We start from the raw sequence: 18,654 nt of genomic DNA, 5'->3' as shown, positions 1-18,654 counted from the left end.
ATGGGGGGCACTGGCTACTATGGGGGGATTGGCTACTATGGGGGGCACTATATGGGGGCATTGGCTACTATGTGGGGCACTATATAGGGGCATTGGCTACTATGTGGGGCACTATATGCAAAGATGGGGGGGTTTGATGGCCGTGGGGGGGGGGGTTGTTGGGCAATTTGCACCTCTGCCCTGGCTACGATTCAAGCTGTCCTCTGCCAGTAATAGAATACAGGCCTTCCTAATAAAGTTTAGTGACATGTCTGCTACCTTGTTTCCCATAGGAATATATTCACATTGTGTGCACTCAAGTAGCTTCAGACTTGGGGGGGGGGGAAGTCTAGCACTCAGTCAATATCTGGAGACCACTGACTTATTACCTTGGCATAAAGTAACTTACCAAATCCAGTATGCGACGATCAATATTACCACTAATACCCCTATACAAGGGGCACGTAATACTGCCACATCATGACCACTATTGTTATACTATATAGTGACTAGATAATACTGCTATACTATTATTAAATATAATTTACTACATATAGACTTTTCCCTATGCAGTAACAAGTAGTAGTCGATACCAGCACTACTTATTCTTGAAAAAGACCACATAAGTGATTACATTTACATGTATTAACTCACAGGTGAAGTCATTAACTTTTCTTTTTGTCTCAATGGGGCTTGAGCCATTATGACAATTTCTCCTGGCCATGAATCATCTCTGTGAAATCTCCTGGGCAAACATTTTAGACTCCTCACCTCTATGCAAACTCTGTATTACACTGCCCTCATATAGTAGTCAGGTCCCCTACACTGTCCCCATATAGTAGTTAGGCCCCTCACAAAGCCCCCATATGGTATGAATCATCGGTGTTCCACCATAGCTTGTCTGTGTCCTCCTAAAGCCTCAGTACCCCTGCTGATCCTCTTCTCTAAGCTTCTGGTGCAGACAGAATGGGACAATGTCTGCACTGGAAGTCCCAGCAGCCTCTGCTCGTGGTGTAGGGTAACTGTGTTTATAACAATTAAAAGCTGTGGTCTTCCAGGGATTAGGAAACTGTGTCCGTTATCCCCAGTTGGGCCCTTCCCTACAGGCCCAGTTGTGGTTGAACCCCCTGCAACCATGATCATTACGCCCTTGTCTGGCACCATAATTAAGGAAACTTTTCATTTTTACTATGTGTAAACCACTGGTGGGGATGCCAGCTCCTAAGTTACCAAAGATATAATAGACATGTCTAAAAGACAAGACATAAGACATCAAAGAAAAAAACAATCACTTTCTTACCTAAAAAATTTAGTTTAGAAGTCTCAGTATTTGCTTAAAACGTCAAAACCCAAATTTATTAGATATCGATTCATTTGTATTTCTTAACATTGCCCAACCAAGATTATGTGATTAAAAACAGAACTTGTAACTGAGTTGAATGGCAATAGTCCAGTTTATCATAGGTTATTTGAGTCCTAGTAAAGATTAACACGTTAACGATTAAGATCATGTGTATAAATATCATGCCACAGCACATCCAGAGCGGACTTTTACCAGGACCTCACCATGGCTTTTATTACCTACTTTTTAACCAGAGTCGATGTATTGTTATTTTTGTCAGCTTGCTTTGCAATCTTCATCTATTGGATGAATGGATCTAAGAAGAGCAAGGCAAAGATGCCTCCAGGACCGACCCCTCTCCCTCTCATTGGCAACCTCAATATGGTGGACCTGAAGAAGCCCCACCAGTCACTGATGAAGGTACATTGCTGTATATACTATATAGTCTAAGAGAGTGCCACAGTCTAGTTGGGATCATCGGGTGGACTGTTTAATAAAACGGGTATAAATGGATGACTTGTTTAGAAGGTCAACGCAATATTGTAATGGCTTCACTAACTATACAAAATATCACATCCTTATCAATAGTAACACCCATAGTCTTGTTATTGTGCTGGTGTTTGTTCTTTTTTTAACAGTATTTTGTTAATTTTTTAACTACCCTGTTTCCCCGAAAATAAGACATCCCCTAAAAATAAGATCTAGTAGAGGTTTTGCAGAATTGCTAAATATTTGGCCTCCCCCAAAAGTAAGACCTAGCAAAGTTTTTATTTGGAAGCATGCCCGCCAAACAGAACACCATGGCACGCAGCTGTGGCCGGAAGACGCCATACCATGCGCTCTGTCCCTGCTGTGCTGTACGAATGTGCTGTGATGAGCTCCCCCTGGTGGCTGGAAGCCGCCATACCATACGCTCTGTCCCCGCTGTTCATCTTTGGGTGCATATAACACACTGTCTTATATTTTGGGGAAGGGAAACATGGTAGTGTCCTGTTTATATTTTTGAAACAATGTGTAATATGTAAAGACAATGTAGACTTACCCCAAACATATTTACTCCTCGTCCATGCCCCATTGCTTGTGTTGCCGTTTTATTGTTCAGATTGTTATATAAAATTCCTTAAAATGGTAGTGCGTCGGTTAAAATTTATTCAATAAATGTGTTATTTAAGTGAATGGTCCCCTTCCCCGTGTTCCCCCAACCCCGAAAGTGTGGTGCATTATACTTACGTACTCGCTGTCGACCCCGGATGCCATCTTGGGTTGATGACGTCATCTTCGGGAGGCCGGCCCTCCTCTGCTGCATCATCAGCTGCTCAGCCACGATTGGCTGAGCATAGTGAAACTGTCTCAGTTGCCCCTAGCAACCCATCAGATTCCACCTTTCATTTTCAAGAGTTTGTGAGGAATGAAAGGTGGAATCTGATTGGTTGCTAGGGGCAACTGAGACAGTTTCACTTTACACCATGTTTGATAAAATATGTGTGATGTGATTTACACATTTACACCCGTATTACACGGGCCGACCGCGCATTGTAAGCAAAAGCTTACTGAGCCCATACACTGCTCAATTATTGTGTAGCAAGGACTGTATATATATTGTTAGTGATGGCCCTGCAGACCTTGCTTTTTACAAGAAAAATAAAGTGTATAGTTACCTCTTCTCCCCTGTTGTCCTGCAGCTTTTCGCCAGTGCTCCCTGCTCACCGATGATGCTTCTGGCCCAGTCTCTACAGTGACAGGCTGCTCAGCCAATCACTGGCCAAGATGGGACAGCGCCACAGCCAGTGATATGCTAAGGGGCCTGACACTGAAGAGACTGGGCCAGAAGCATCATCGGTGAGCGAGGAACAATGGGGAAAGGCCGTGTTGTGTGTTATAGTTAGAGGTGATCGAACACCTGAAAAAGTTAGGTTCTATCGAACTCGAACCTTGTCTAACCTTCCGCATTTGATTCCCGATGCCTTCCTGTTCCGTGGGGAGGGAGGAGACAGCCAGAGTACCGCCTGGAATTCCGGTGTTCGCTCATCTCTAGTTATAGGGCCCTATTTACCACCAAGAATGATGTATAGTAAAAAAGTGCAATAAAACATCAATAGTGGTAGGAAGACACTTAAAATAAACAGTTTGTGTACAGGTTATGATTCATCAGACCATAAGAAAACTATTCTAGGATAGATCCTAGACTATATTTCTCTAGTGCTTTCTAGTCAATGTTATTAAATGCCTAAGGTCCTAAGAGCATATAGCTTACCTTCCTGGCATACTGTATACAGGCAGCTTGGAGGTTGAGTATATGTTTATAGTTGTAGACTTGGCTGTGTCATGAAGCCAGCTCGATCATAATGCTTACTAGTTGTTATAACCTGTATACAACAGTGTATATATGCTACACCAAGCAATAGATGAACCGTATCCCAGCAATTAACAATACAAAATAGAATATGCTTATAACAAGAGGTGTTTATTAAGTATACAACCTTCACCAATATATACAGTTATGTACAAATCTCAAAATTCTCCAAAATATTATTCAGTAGGAAATAATGCACCATGTCGTGCTCGACTTTCCCTACATAAATCAGCTGGTCCTGTCCGGTCCAGTCCATTCCCTGATCCGTCAGAGGGACCAATCACCAGAGGCCAAGCCACTATTTGCAGTACACTGTACAAATATCACAGTATTAATGTGCACCAGCGTCATGCAGTATATCATATGGAGTAATGGCTATACCAACAGACCCATCCGTATATCAGTCAACGTGGTCACTATGTCGGCAACAATAGTCGTAGTTACACTCCAGTCCTTAAACATCAACACCTTGACCCAACGCGTTTCAGCCACCAGTTATGGTGACCTCATCAGGGGTCGCCGAGGCATACAATAAATAGGTTTACACAAATAGTTAATTGTGTTATGTCACATATAGGGACAGCTGCGGGTATGGCTACTCACTGTCTGTAGGGCGGCTAGAGGGTAGGTCACATGTAGCAGTGGCTGATATGGACCAATCTCCCTCAAAGCTCCTAAGCAAGGGTGAGTGCCCAGAGGTCCGGAAGGTGCCCGCGGAGCTGTACTTCTGCTGTGTCCCGTGCCATTGCAGAGCCACGGGACGCATAGCAGAAGTACAGCTCCGCGGGCACCTCTGCTAAAAGCCCTATTAAAGCTAAAACATTTTTATTGGCCACAGTAGCTATAGCTAGTGGCAGGGTCAATATACTATAACGAAAGTCTCTACAGATTAAAAAAAAAAACATATCTGACTATAAATTATGATATTTTGTAGCTGTCAGAAAAGTACGGTGAAGTCTTTACTGTACATTTTGGACCCAAGAAAGTGGTGGTACTTGCTGGGTACAAGGCTGTCAAAGAAGCACTCATCACCCGAGCCGAAGATTTCGGAGAAAGGGCGAGTTCTCCACTGTTCGATTTAACCTCAAATAAACATGGTATGTTTGGCACTCTTATTGTGCATTCTATGAATGTTAAATTTATTATAGTGACAATTTCTGATTGTATTAAAGTGATGGAGGTGACAATGAACAGTGGCTGCTGCATGTTGTAAAAGTAGCTTTGTAAACGCTGTATCTTATTTCTGGTGTAAAAATGCTTTTAATCAGCAGTGCTAGAATGATGAGAGTCACTAAGGTGGGGCCTCTTGGGTGTTGAATGCTCTCTCCCCGCCTCGGTACAGTGCTTGATTCATTAGGATCGCATGGATTACAGCACCTCACAGAGGCAGGGAGAAGGGACAAGAACGTTTGGCTGTGTTGAACCTACCTGTGTGGACAGGGGATATATAACTGATAGCCAGACGATTGTTGGGCTGTCAGTTATTGAAGGTGTATAGGGACCTTTAATCTAATCTTTGTCATCTTATTTCTTCTCTTCCACCTTCTTCCCCTCCTTCTCTTTCGCCTTTCTCAGCATATTATCAGGTCTCTTCCATATTCTTCCTTCCTTAATCCTTCTTCTTAAACTTACTTTGAATAATAATTATGTTCAAATTTATTTTCTTCAATATGTATTAAAATTTTACAAAAACAACTATAGGAATGTTAAAATTTATCTCTTATATTCCTAGCTTTATTCGTTTAAATTACAAGGGGAGTTTCTGTCCATTATTTTTATTATCTTATGAAAGTATAGCATCCATTTGCTCATATTTAACTGTATTTCAGGTATAGTTTTTTCAAATGGAGAAAAATGGAAATCTATGAGGAGGTTCGCACTTTCGACACTTCGAGACTTTGGAATGGGAAAGAAAACAATGGAAGCCAAAATTCAAGATGAATTAGTCGCCCTTATAGAACAGTTTAAATTTCACAATGGTAAAATACATCTTTTACACTTACCAACTAAGGCCATGTTCACATGGCGTATAACACCAGCCGTTGCGGCTTTTTGCAAAAGGCCACACATTTTTACAAATCACAAATCAACTCAGCTATAAAATTGCTTAAAGTTCATCTACTGTCATCTAATTAAAGTTGTGTAGTGTTGTCTGATTTGCCTCACAAGTGGTCACAAATGACCTGTTACATTGTGTACTGTGTCATTTAAAAAACAAATTTTGTACAATTTTATTGTTTTACTATTTCTGTTTTTTTTCTTCTTCCAGGTAAACCATTTGATACACACAAAATAATAAACTATGCAGTATCCAATGTAATCTCTTCTATTATCTTTGGGAAAAGGTTTGAGTATGACGACCCAACATTTCAAAATTTAGTCAGAATTGTAGATGAAAATGCCAAATTGGCTGGAACACCCAAAGTGATGGTAAGAACACCAAGATAAATACATTCTTTTTAGTTAGCCTGATAGTACACATTCAGGGTTAACATTAGGGAATATGGTACTGTTTTCAGGGACCATAACAACATACTCACCTATCAGCCCCCATGCACTACCTTCCACTCACTACACTGATACAACTACATTTCACATTGAAAATGGAGGCCCTATTTAGTAGGCATTGGTGTACAAACCTGGTTTCCAAATGGTGGCTCATTTTTACTTTTTTGTTTTCCTTTCCCTATGCATTCAATCCATAACTAAAAAGTAAGGGCCTTAAAAGGGTTGTCCCAACAACTATTTTGCCCCACATTGCGGCTGAAAAGCATCTGGCTTGCTTTTCCTCCTGCTGCACTTTTGAGGCTATCAGAAATAACTACCCCTAAATCCTTCTCTTCTGAAGTCTTCACTAACACAAAACTGTTGATAGGATACTCAGAGAGAGGATTCCTTCTCCCATAGTTCATTATTCTTCATTTGGAAACATTGAACTGCAGTTTTAACATGAACATACCTTTTTTTTTTTATTAAAAAGCTAAAGAGGAACATTATATTCCAACAGCTGTTTAGTCTGTATCCTGTAATCGGAGCACTTTTCGGCTTACATAAGAAAGTGAAGCAAAATATTCAAGATGCAAAAAGCTTTGTTTTAAAATGTGTTAAGAAACGAAGACTGGAATATGATGCAAATGACATTGCTGGATATATTGATGCTTATTTTATGAAACAGAAACAGGTGAGTTAAATTAATATTTGTTTCCAGTACTAATATATATGTGCCCTCTCCACCAACCTCCAACTATATTATTGGTGCCAATGTGCACCATGAATGGTGAATCTTCACTGACCCCTTCAAGTAATCTATCAACCTTATCTAGAGAGATACAGCTATATTAGGTACAGAATCCCCCTCCCCTGAAATGATTATTGACTCCTTGGTGCTCAGAATTGTATAAGTGAGAAGGTAAATGGATTGGGGGAAGGGATAGGATAGAAAAGTTTGGTAGGTTCCCAATGGGTAGGTAATCTCCCCTTATTAAGTAGGTGCCCTCAATAGGTAGGATATTTCTCCCATTAGTTAAATGCTTCCAGTTGGTAGATAATCCCCTATTGAGTAGAAGCCCCCAGTAGTTAGTTAAAGGGGTACTCTGGGAATTTATATATATTTTTTATATATTTCTGGACCTGCCTGAAAAATAATAAACTATCCTTAACGACCACACTCCCCCAGGGTCTTCATGTAAAATCTTTGGGTCCCCTGCTGCACTTTCCAGCCACTATTTCTGAGCCGGAATCGGCAGATACATTAAGGGAGGCAGGGCTTATTTGTCTTCTTCTCCAGTTCTTTATGCACCAAAAATCCATTTGTTTTGTGCATCTGTAATCTATTCTTCCCATATCACATATACCACTGTGATACCTGTTTGAGCAATTGTTTAGTACTACAATTCCCAGAATGCATTTATTTCCCTCAGCTCTTCATCATAGCCTTCTCACCCTGCCTACTCCCCTTCCACATTCTTCAGAAGTCCACTGGAGGTGTTGGTAGGCCTAGGCAAGTATTTTTTTATTTTATTTATCACTGAGAAAATTCCGGCCTGCCTCAGTGTAAAGTGGCGTCTCTATAGGAGGACCCTCCCATAGAGACGCCGTTTGACACTGACAGGTGGAATTTAGTCACATTTGCTCAGTGTAAACATACCCTTAGGAATTACTTTGTTTTTTATATTCAATCTGTCAAACCTGCAGATCAAAATTTTCTCTGCACAGTTGAAATTAAAATTAGTCTTTGCTTAAAGAGGAACTCCGGATAAGAAAAACTTGTTTTACATTAAAAGTACATTAAAAGTTATATAGATGTGTCTATATAATGTATTATTACTATATCTGTGTGGTTCTGCCACACCGGTAGCTGATAGAAATCCAGGAAGTGAAAAAAAAATGGCCTCTGTTCCAATCCACATTGTCTCCTGCTCCCTCTGCTCTCCCACCTTAGGAGACAAAGATTCCATGCCTCTGTCTCACATTGTGTGTGTTTGCTGAGCACAGGCTGATGATGCAGACAGGGGGTAGGGCGTGATGTCACAGGAGGCTTGGCTGGATCCCCCAGTCCCCTAAGTGATTCACCATCTCTGAATGGCCAAAAGCAGGTGCAGCACTAATTTTACTGATTGTGATGGGTGGGGGACTGTGATGATCAGCTGAGGAAAGCATTGCATTCTGGGTACTGCTCAACCAGGAAAGACAGAAACACAATACAGAACAAAAAAAGCCCCAAACAAATGGATTTTTGATAGTTTCAAAACTGGGATAGATAGGTAAGTAATGTTATATGCTTCTGCAGAAGTTTCATTTTTTTAACCTCTACCTGGAGTTCCCCTTTAAAGATTTTAAACGGTAAGACGCCATTTGATTTTCTAGTTGCTTTTGTTTGTCAGAACTCTTCCTGGTACAGTTTCATCCCTGTAGTAAGTGCCTTTTGATAGTATAAGAAACTGAATTGACTGCCATGTTTGCTTAGGCCATGTTCACACAACGTAAGTAAATCATTAATTCCCAGCCGGTTTTGCCAATTTGCAACATGGCCGCGATTAATCTTTTACCTACATTGTGCTGCAGGCTAAGGGAATCCTGGCCGGAGTGTATACAAACTCAATGAATAGCAGTCACAGAGAACCTGTCAGTTCACACAATTGTGTGCAGCGTCGAATTCGGATGCGGGCACGCACGGATGCGCCCGCATCCGAATTCAGCAGCAGTGAAGATTATCCGGACGGTACTACGGTACTGGCCGGCATGATCTTCTCTGACACCGGCCAGATCACGGAACGGCTGGTGTTTTACCCATGTGAACATGGCCTCACTCTGTGACAAAGACCTACATGCTCTTGGTTATAATTGTATGTCTGTCTTCTTTTGCCATTTTCCTTTTTGCTGTCATTATGATAGTAATGCACTCTGTTCTGAAGAGCAAAGCTATCCAAGTCCTGCCAAAGAGGTTGTTGTAAAGCAGTCTGTTCAACACTGGTTATATAAAATGAGAGGGTTTTAAAGTAATCTCCAAAAGTTGAGACAATCATAGGAATACTTTTATTTTAACCTACTTTTAAAGCGCTTCTGTACCCACAATCTGTCCCCCCCCAAACCACTTGTACCTTCGGATAGCTGTTTTTAATCCAAGATCTGTCCTGGGGTTTGTTTGGCAGGTGATGCAGTTATTGTCACAAAAACAACTTTTAATCCTACAGCGCTGTGTCTAACAGCCGGAGCCTACATTTGTATATGCATTAGGCTGGCACCACCTCTCAGTCCTTCCTCCCCACCCTCCTCATCATTAGGAATGATCCAGGAACATTTACTGCTGTTTGAGCTTTGCATAGGTGTATTAACGCTCCAGCCCATGTTCATTATGCACATAGTTGGGGAATAGGAAGCAATCTGCCTGGAGCATTCCTAATGATGAGGAGGGTGGGGAGGAGGGACGGAGAGGGTGTGCCAGCCTAATGCATATACAAATGTAAGCCCCGGCCGTTAGACACAGCGCTGTAGGATTAAAAGTTGTTTTTATGACAATAACTGTATCCCCGCCGAACGGACCCCAGGACAGATCTTGGAGTAAAAGCAGCTATAAGAAGGTACAAGTAGTTTGGGGGGGGGGCAGATTGTGGGTACAGAGTCGCGTTAAAACTTTTAATTATTTGCTGGACTAAAACTAAAGGTAATGTAAAAAAAAAAAAGGAAAAATTTTGTTCTTAAATTTTTGATCCTTTGGTATTATGTATGTAGATATTCTTGGTGGATCTGGGGGTAGGGCCATTTGTTCCCTGATTGGGTTCCCAAACTACCAGGCCTCATAGCAATTGTGTAGCCTACTTCTATAATACGTAGGCCGCTGCAAGTACACCCAATTTTTTTTCACCCCAGCATAATATAAAAGTTTTTTTTTACTGGAATATCTATTTAATAATCCCCTAAAAATAATTTAGGTTGTTTAAAAAAAATGCAAATTTTAACAAAAAAGATCCTATAGAGAGAGGAACTTCAGTTGTGCTAGAACTATTGAGTATATTGAGTAACCTGTGGAATGTGCATGTTATATGTTTTCAGGAATCAACAAAAACTGAGACATATTTTGATGAAGAAAATCTGATTTATTCAGTCCTGGATCTCTTTGGTGCTGGAACTGAAACTACATCTACCACGATCCGCTGGGGGATTTTGTTGATGATGAAGTACCCGGAGATTCAAAGTAATTTTGCAACATTACAATTTCTGATCACTGATTTTCATTGTAATATTTCGTTTTTTGTTTCAAACCATCTCCTTAAAACCTACTTTGAGATGGGGCAGATAATCCGATGAGAGCACAGGGGCACTGGGGCAATTAGTTTAGTAGCCAGCATCCCAGTGCCCTATTTAAACCTCCCACTAAAGCACTCAATGGTAGAGACAGTGGCTGGGGCAAGCTCAGGGCAGCACTGTTCCTTACCTAATATCACATTTGCATAAGACTCCATGTTTGCTGATCATCTTCTTTGGGAGGACCATTGCTCTGGAAAAGAATGTAAAAAAAAGTATTGGTAGTCCATGCCTATCTACCCACTGCCCTTCAATGCCATGTTTATGTATAAACCTGTACTCCAGCCTTGAACCGGTTGCCTGTTTGTAATGACGCACAAGACCTTGACTGTTATCTGAACTCATCTCTGCCTGTCCTCTCGCTGTCACACAATGGTGTCACTTGGCCCACTGGAGTGGCTGCCACCCACATCTGAACCACTGTCAGCGCAACCGAGTAGACCTTTACATGGAATACTAGATTCTCATATGAAGGCTAAAGGCAAAAACTAAAGGGCTACTTAGACAATACTCTAAAGAGTGGTCCAAAGTCAACAGCGTGACACAGCGGGTCCACACTTTTTGCCAATAAAACATTTTATAGCTAAAAATTTTTTCCCCAGTTTCAATCTCCTCAAGCTTTGTTCTCTTGGAGTCTCAAAGTTAGAGTTAAGATGTTTGTTCTCAGTTTCAACGACCTGAGAAACATGTGATGCATCATCAGCAATGGAAAGTTATCTCAGCGGGATAAAATTTAAAACTGGAAGAGGGTGGGCATAAACAACCATATTGTTACACCTAGCGGACAAATGGTAATAGGTAGGTAGGTACAAGGAGCCGCAAACTAATAGCTTTCCCAATTACTGTGGCATGACAAGTATAGGATAGGAAGGTAGAGGGCAGCGTAAAGGAAAGTGTAGGTGGTTTCTGCATTCCACAGCAGCCACAAGTATTTTAGTCATTTATGTTTTGACATACACCTCTAAAAACACCTGATGTGCACCCCTAAGTACTCTAACTGGTGCCTTAGAGTGGTTAGTGGTGCACATCAGGTGTACATAGAGGTTGCATAAGATGGATGGGGTCTGCTGTACAGGCAGGACAGCTCTAGCAAATCAATTGATTTTCTTGTCAAAAATAATTACACCGCGGGCCAGAATGTAACACCCCTGTTATACGGCAAAATTATTTTATTGCCATTCCTTACGGTGTCCACTTTTCATGGTTCTTTACTTTTGAGGATTTCTTAGGGTGGGTTCATACTGAGGAATTCTCGCGGATAATGTCCGCGGAATTCCGCTGTCTGTCCACGCGCACTGCCGCGCGCCTTTCCGCCGGCTCCATAGACACCATTCTATGGGCCGGCGTTTTCCACTATCCGCCAAAAGAATTGACGTCACTTCTTTCGGCGGATAGGGGAATACGCCAGCCCATACGCCAGCCCGCGCGGAGAGGCGCGCGGCCAGACAGCGGAATACCGCAGACATTATCTACGAGAATTCCTCAGTATGACCCCACCCTTACTCTGGATAGATGACTGACATCAGTGAACTGTAAGGTCTATTCAGAGACTTGTAAAGCTTCTTGTCTCTGTCACCATAACTGGGACTTTTAAATAACCTTGTCTTGGGTTCTCTTCTATCTTAAAATTATAATTTTGTCTAAGTATTAGTTCTTACCACTGATATGTTAGTATATGTTATTATGTCACATAAGTAATTAATGTATCTTTACAGCGAAGATACAGGATGAAATTAAAAAACACCTTAAGCCAGGACAGTTACCATCAGTGGAGGTTCGAAAGAAAATGCCTTATACTGATGCAGTGGTACATGAAATACAGAGGTTTGCCAATATTGTTCCAATGAACTTGCCACACATGCCTCCAACTGATGTGTATTTCCACGGTTACTGCATCCCAAAAGTGAGTTCATTAAAAGTAAATATAATCATGATCAGAGATCATGTTGACAAATATGCTTTTAAATGTAAATGGAAGGGACCGCAATGGGCCCGCTGCCACCCCATTTAATTTTAAAAATTAAATTTTCATCATAAAAAAATTATTGATTTATTATTCACAGGGTACAGAGATTATTCCTTTCCTGACATCAGTTCTCTTTGATAAGACTCAGTGGAAAACGCCATATGATTTTAATCCAAATCACTTTTTAGATGACAATGGAAAATTTGTGAGACATGATGCATTTATGCCTTTCTCAGCAGGTTGGTAATGAGTACCTCTTAAATGCTTAAACACAGTTTTCATTACAATTAAATGAGAAAAATACCGTCAGGCAAAAAAACAACAAAAAAACTACTATAAGAAATTATAATGTATGTTTTTTTTAAATTCTTATTTAGTCCTATGAAATACTTTACAAATGTATATATATAAGTTAGCGATGTCCATGCAGCCCTTGCCCAAACACCTGACACCTTACCTCTGCCCGTTATTCTCTCCTCTTCGAAGCTGCGGAGCACAGGAGAGAAGACTAGGAGCGGGGAGAGGTAAAGTGTCAGGTGTTTGGGGGAATCGTCTGCTGCGCATCACTATTACACATAGCAATGCGCAGTTGGTGCCTCACAATTTTAGGTCCAAACCTAAGCCAATGAGCAGGCGATCGTTATCTCTATTACACGGAGCGATAATCAGTCGAATCGGCTCAATTCGGCAGATTATCGCTTTGTGTAATAGGGCCCTAAGGATAACTATCTACACTGGGGGGAATGTTTAGCTTTGCCTAAATGTCTCTTATGTCTGTTATACCAAGCAAAGGAAAAGAAAGCAGGACAAACCTGCTCAACCTCTTTAGAATAGAGTACTTGAATTGAACATTGATGCCACATTTTAATACATTTATAATAATACATTTTATTCTTCTTACCAAGATATGATGTCCAATATACAATATATTATTACTGCAAGTATTATGGTCAAATACTTATTTCTCCATCTCTGTATGATTTACTCATGACTTTTATTTCTACAGGAAAAAGAGCTTGTGCTGGGGAAAGCCTGGCTAAGATGGAACTCTTCCTGTTTTTCATTGGACTTCTCCAAGCATTTACTTTCCATCTGCCACCAGGAGTTTCCAGGGAAGACCTGAATCTCAAGCCTGGCATTGGTTTCATTTTAGCCCCTACACCATACATGACATGCGCCAAACCGAACTATTAGCATCTGGTGAACCATAGAAATAAAATAGAGTAAGGCTTTTGTTGATTTAATTCTGAATAGAATTAATTTTGTCCTTTTTTAATCTCATTTTTACATATCTTGGGGTAAAATAGCTGTGTTATTAACCCCTTAACGTCCACAATATGGTTATATACGTTCCTGCTGCCGATGTCTCATGCTGCAGGAATGTATATAAATGTTTGTGGCCATGAAGGGGCTTTAATGTGTGTGGCGCCGCTTTAATGAGATCAGCACCGCATACATCAGTGTCCCCGGAGCCACAAATAATGACAGGCAGCCACTGTTACACAGCTGCCCCCTTAAATGCCGTAATGCATAGCGATCATGGCGTTTAAGGAAGTCAATGACAGGATAAGCACCTGTCACTGACTGATCGGGCCCCCGAAGTCCCGATCACTTACACTGAAAGGCGGGGGTAAAACACTTACCTATGTCCTGTCAGTTGGGCAATCTGTGCATAGAGTCTGCCCTTAGGCAACTTATTGCCCAACTTATTGCATACTCCCTATGGCTCCTTGCCTCCGTGGGTTAAGGAAAACCCCCTTCTTATTTCTACGTGGAAAAACGTTTCCTGTATTATGTAATGCACCTCTTAGCTTTACCTGTCTGTTTGTGTTGCTGAGTCATTGTAGGACTCTTATGTTGCTTGTACACCATACTTGTGATGTAATACTTTTCCATTTGTTGTGGTCCTTGTAACTCATGTGTTTGTAAAAATAAGTATAAACTATAATAAAAAAAAAACTACTGAACTGAAAAAGTAAAATATGTATAATCCAATATGATTATATATATCCTGTGAAGAGAGACAAAATTCACACATTAGAAAATAGTTTCCCCCTAGTGGCCGCATAGAGGATTACAAGCATAAATTAAATTATAGATGTGCCAATAAAGAAAATCTTATAAGGCCCCACATACCATCAATATTGTATGATGGATACCCAAATGGATACAAGAAAAAACTGTCCCCCTGACCAAATATAAAAAAATATATAAATATACATATACAGTCCTAATAATGCTGTGTGACAAACACATCATAAAAGGAGTGAAAGATGGTTGACTTTGAAACCATCATATAAAAAAGAGAGTTGAAGAGTTGAAGAGTGGAGTGGAGCCGGTTTGCACATATGCTCTGGTTTTGTTATGAGCTTAAAGGGGTACTCTGGCGAAAATCTTTTTCTTTCAAATCAAATGGTTTCTGAAAGTTATATAGATTTTTAATTTACTTCTATTCAAAAATCTCAGTACTTATCAGCTGCTGTTTGTCCTGCAGAAGGTGGTGTATTCTTTCCAGTCTGACACAGTGCTCTCTGCTGACATCTCTGTTCGAGACAGGAACTGTCCAGAGCAGCAGCAAATCCCCAAAGAAAAACCTCTCTTGCTCTGGCAGCAGAGAGCACTGTGTCAGACTGAAAAGAAGAAACAAAGAACAAAAAGAAAGGCAGAGCGCCTCATAGAGTAGTACCTCTGGATCGAAATAATAATCTAATACATGTTAAAAATCACTGCTCACCTTTTGGGGTTGTGGAAACAGAGCCACAACACCCAGCAGCACATGTAATGGTGTTTCCAACAAACCTCTCCTGCTCTGGCAGCAGAGAGCGCTGTGTCAGACTGAAAAGAAAACATTACTTCCTGTGGGACATACAGCAGCTGATAAGTATGGGAAGACAAAAAATATGAGAAATTATATTGTAATTGAGTATTGTCATTGGAATATATTAAAAATTTTATTTAAAGTCTAAATAAAGTGCATGTGCTAGGGTAATATTAAAGGCAACCTGTCGGCCAGGAGACCGGGGCCGAACCCACCCTACCCTCGGGATACAGCGCTGGATACATACTCTTTCTCTCCTCCCGGTGGAACTTCTAATGCGGGTCCCATCTCTGAAAAATTGCCGCTGATCGTCTTCGCATTCATTATGCTGAGGAGCAGAGACGGGCCCGACGTCCATAGTGACATTACCTAGTTAATAACATATATTAGAAAGATCCCTTAAACATGATGAAAAGACGAAGACGTTGAAGTAGTCCTGCTTGGGGATGGCTCCTACAGAAGATGAAGAAAATAGTCAGCGATGGTTCCACCCATTCAAGTTTATGTGTCATTCTTCGCATGGGTGACCTCTATGTCCTCACTATAGTCTAGAGCAGAGTCTCTCAATCTATTCAGGCCATGGACCCCCCAGGTAATAAGATCTACTAACGGAGACCTCCAAGAAAGTGAATAGCTATGAAGATCACATTGCAGCCATAGGCTCTGTCAGCAGTTCCTTCCCAGATCAGATCCCCTAATACCAATGTGACTGACCTGTATGTCCCAGTTATTATGCTCTCTTCTCAAGTAATAGTGCCCCCTGTAGCCATTAGTAATGCCCCTTTACCCAATAACATGGACGTCTATAGCCAGATACAATGCCCCCATGTTCCCCATAATAACATTTCCTATTCCCAATAATAATGCCCCTGTAGCTAGATACAATGGCTCCTGTAGACAGATAGGCCCCCTATAGCCAGTGATAATGCCTCAGTAGCTAGATACAATGCTCCCTACAAATGCAATGACCCCTGTAGCCAGATACAGAATGCCCTTAACATCCAGATACAATGTCCCCTGTAGCCAGATATGCCCCCTCCACCAATTCAACATGGAGCTTCCTCGCCAGATACAACACGCTCTGCACCTACATATCCCCCTCTAATGAGGTTCAATATCCCCTATAGCCAAATAGACCTTTATAATGAGATTATGCATCTTGTATACAGATACAATGCTCAAGTAGCCAGATGCCCCCTGTAGCCGGATACAATTTCCTTATTAGCTAGATAGAACCCTGTAGCCAGAAACAATGCCCCTATACCCAGATACAATACCCCTTACAACTAGATATGCCCCTGCAGCTAGAGGTAATGTCCCCTGTAGCCAGATACAATGCACAATGTGGTTACTAACAATTCCTCCAGGGCCAGTTATGCCTCGTAGCCAGATACATTGCTCCTTGTAGCAAGATACAATGCTTGTGATAACTAGATATGCCCCCGATAGCCAGATACAACCCTCCTGTAGCAAGTGATAATGTTCTCTATAGTCAGATATGGCCCCTGTAGCCAGACACAATGCCGTCCCTGCTAACAGAAAGAAAATCCATCTTACCCCCTCCCCCCTCCCCCGCTGATTGTTGGTTCCTATTGGTGAAATGCCCTCAAGACCAACTAGATGCATCTGCCGGGGGCAACTATGGAGATCACTTATAGGCTGTGGGTATGAAGCCGTCTACAGCACACAGTGACGGGGGCCACAGACTTCAGCCCAATATCCATCCTGACAAAACAAAATCAATTGATTTCAATCAGTAGTCAGGCTACATACCCCTCATCCTGAGGCCCGTACCCCCTGGTGAACACACGTCTATAGTCTTTATTTCACCTTTATCCTCTAAAGGGACAAAAGTATTTTCTATTTTTTTTTTTTTTAAATAACAGCACATATATGGAAATCTTCCTACTAAAATAAATGAAACATCCTTTACAGGTTCCAGCATAGCACATAACTCAAACTGTATTCTCAAGGAAAGTTTGCTTTGGTTCTCAAACTCTTGCTCGGTCCTCAAACACTTTTCAGGCCTCCAGTCTTGCCCCCCCCCCCCCCCCCCCCGCTGTAATATATGCCCCTCATAGCCAGGTATGCCCCCCTGCGGCAATATATGCCCCTCATAGCCAGGTATACCCCCCTGTTATAATATATGCCCCTCATAGCCAGGTATGCATACCTCCCAACTTTTGCAAAGAGTAAAGAGGGACATGTGCGCCGCCTTCCCCATAGCCATGCCCCCATAGCGACCTCCATAGCCACGCCCCCATAGAAACCCTCCATAGCCGCTCCCCTACAGTCACCACATGCTGCTGACTGAATAGTGCCCCATATAGTATCCAATCCTAATTATAGTGCCCTATACAGTATCCAATCCCCCCCAAAATGCCCTATATAGTATCCAATCCCCCATTATAGTGCCCCACATAGTATCCAATCCCCCCATATACTGCCCCACATATTATCCAATCCCCCATACAGTGCCCCACATAGTATCCAATCCCCCCAATAGTGCCCCACATAGTATCCAATCCCCCATATAGTGCCCCACATAGTAGCCAATCCCCCATACAGTGCCCCACATAGTAGCCAATCCCCCATATAGTGCCCCACATAGTAGCCAATCCCCCATACAGTGCCCCACATAGTAGCCAATCCCCCCAATAGTGCCCCACATAGTATCCAATCCCCCATACAGTGCCCCACATAGTATCCAATCCCCCCGTATAGTGCCCCACATAGTATCCAATGCCCCCATGTAGTGCCCCACATATTATCCAATCCCCCATACAGTGCCCCACATAGTAGCCAATCCCCCCATATAGTGCCCCACATAGTATCCAATCCCCCCAATAGTGCCCCACATAGTATCCAATCCCCCCATATAGTGCCCCACATATTATCCAATCCCCCATACAGTGGCCCACATAGTAGCCAATCCCCCCAATAGTGCCCCACATAGTATCCAATCCCCCCATATAGTGCCCCACATATTATCCAATCCCCCATATAGTGCCCCACATATTATCCAATCCCCCCATATAGTGCCCCACATATTATCCAATCCCCCATATAGTGCCCCACATAGTAGCCAATCCCCCCGTATAGTGCTCCACATAGTATCCAATCCCCCCATATAGTGCCCCACATAGTATCCAATGCCCCATATAGTACCCCACATAGTATCCAATCCCCCCATATAGTGCCCCACATAGTATCCAATGCCCCCATTTAGTGCCCCACATAGTATCCAATCCCCCATTTAGTGCCACACATAGTAGCCAATTCCCCATATAGTGCCCCACATAGTATCCAATCCCCCATTTAGTGCCACACATAGTATCCAATCCCCCATATAGTGCCCCACATAGTAGCCAATCCCCCCGTATAGTGCCCCA

The 18,654-nt window shown here is 42.0% G+C and overlaps 1 protein-coding gene across 2 annotated transcripts; it reads left to right on the top strand.

The window, feature by feature from the left end:
• Positions 1–1,516: 1,516 nt before the first annotated feature.
• LOC138801250 (cytochrome P450 2K1-like) lies at positions 1,517–14,425 on the top strand. 2 transcript variants are annotated; one of them, XM_069983857.1, is made up of 9 exons: positions 1,517–1,741; positions 4,609–4,771; positions 5,504–5,653; positions 5,944–6,104; positions 6,682–6,855; positions 10,227–10,368; positions 12,194–12,381; positions 12,542–12,683; positions 13,451–14,425. In XM_069983857.1, exons 1-9 carry the CDS (start codon positions 1,547–1,549, stop codon positions 13,636–13,638), a joined length of 1,503 nt encoding a protein of 500 aa, XP_069839958.1. In that variant the 5' UTR covers positions 1,517–1,546; the 3' UTR covers positions 13,639–14,425. The 2 variants fall into 2 exon arrangements, with proteins under 2 accessions (XP_069839958.1, XP_069839957.1); XM_069983856.1 differs by having other exon boundaries at positions 6,655–6,855.
• The last annotated feature ends 4,229 nt before the right edge of the window (positions 14,426–18,654 follow it).

This window comes from Dendropsophus ebraccatus, chromosome 9 (genome assembly GCF_027789765.1).
Source record: "Dendropsophus ebraccatus isolate aDenEbr1 chromosome 9, aDenEbr1.pat, whole genome shotgun sequence".
NCBI lineage: Eukaryota > Metazoa > Chordata > Amphibia > Anura > Hylidae > Dendropsophus > Dendropsophus ebraccatus.
The sequence above is the reverse complement of the archived record's forward strand: the minus strand, read 5'-3'. Positions and strand labels throughout refer to the sequence as shown.

Excerpts from the sequence above, each read along its gene's own strand:
- LOC138801250 (XM_069983856.1), top strand. The coding sequence starts at position 1,547 with ATGGCTTTTATTACCTACTTTTTAACCAGAGTCGATGTATTGTTATTT. Across the intron at positions 4,772-5,503 it reads TTTAACCTCAAATAAACATG|GTATAGTTTTTTCAAATGGA; the intron begins GTATGTTTGGCA and ends ACTGTATTTCAG. Across the intron at positions 6,856-10,226 it reads ATTTTATGAAACAGAAACAG|GAATCAACAAAAACTGAGAC; the intron begins GTGAGTTAAATT and ends ATATGTTTTCAG.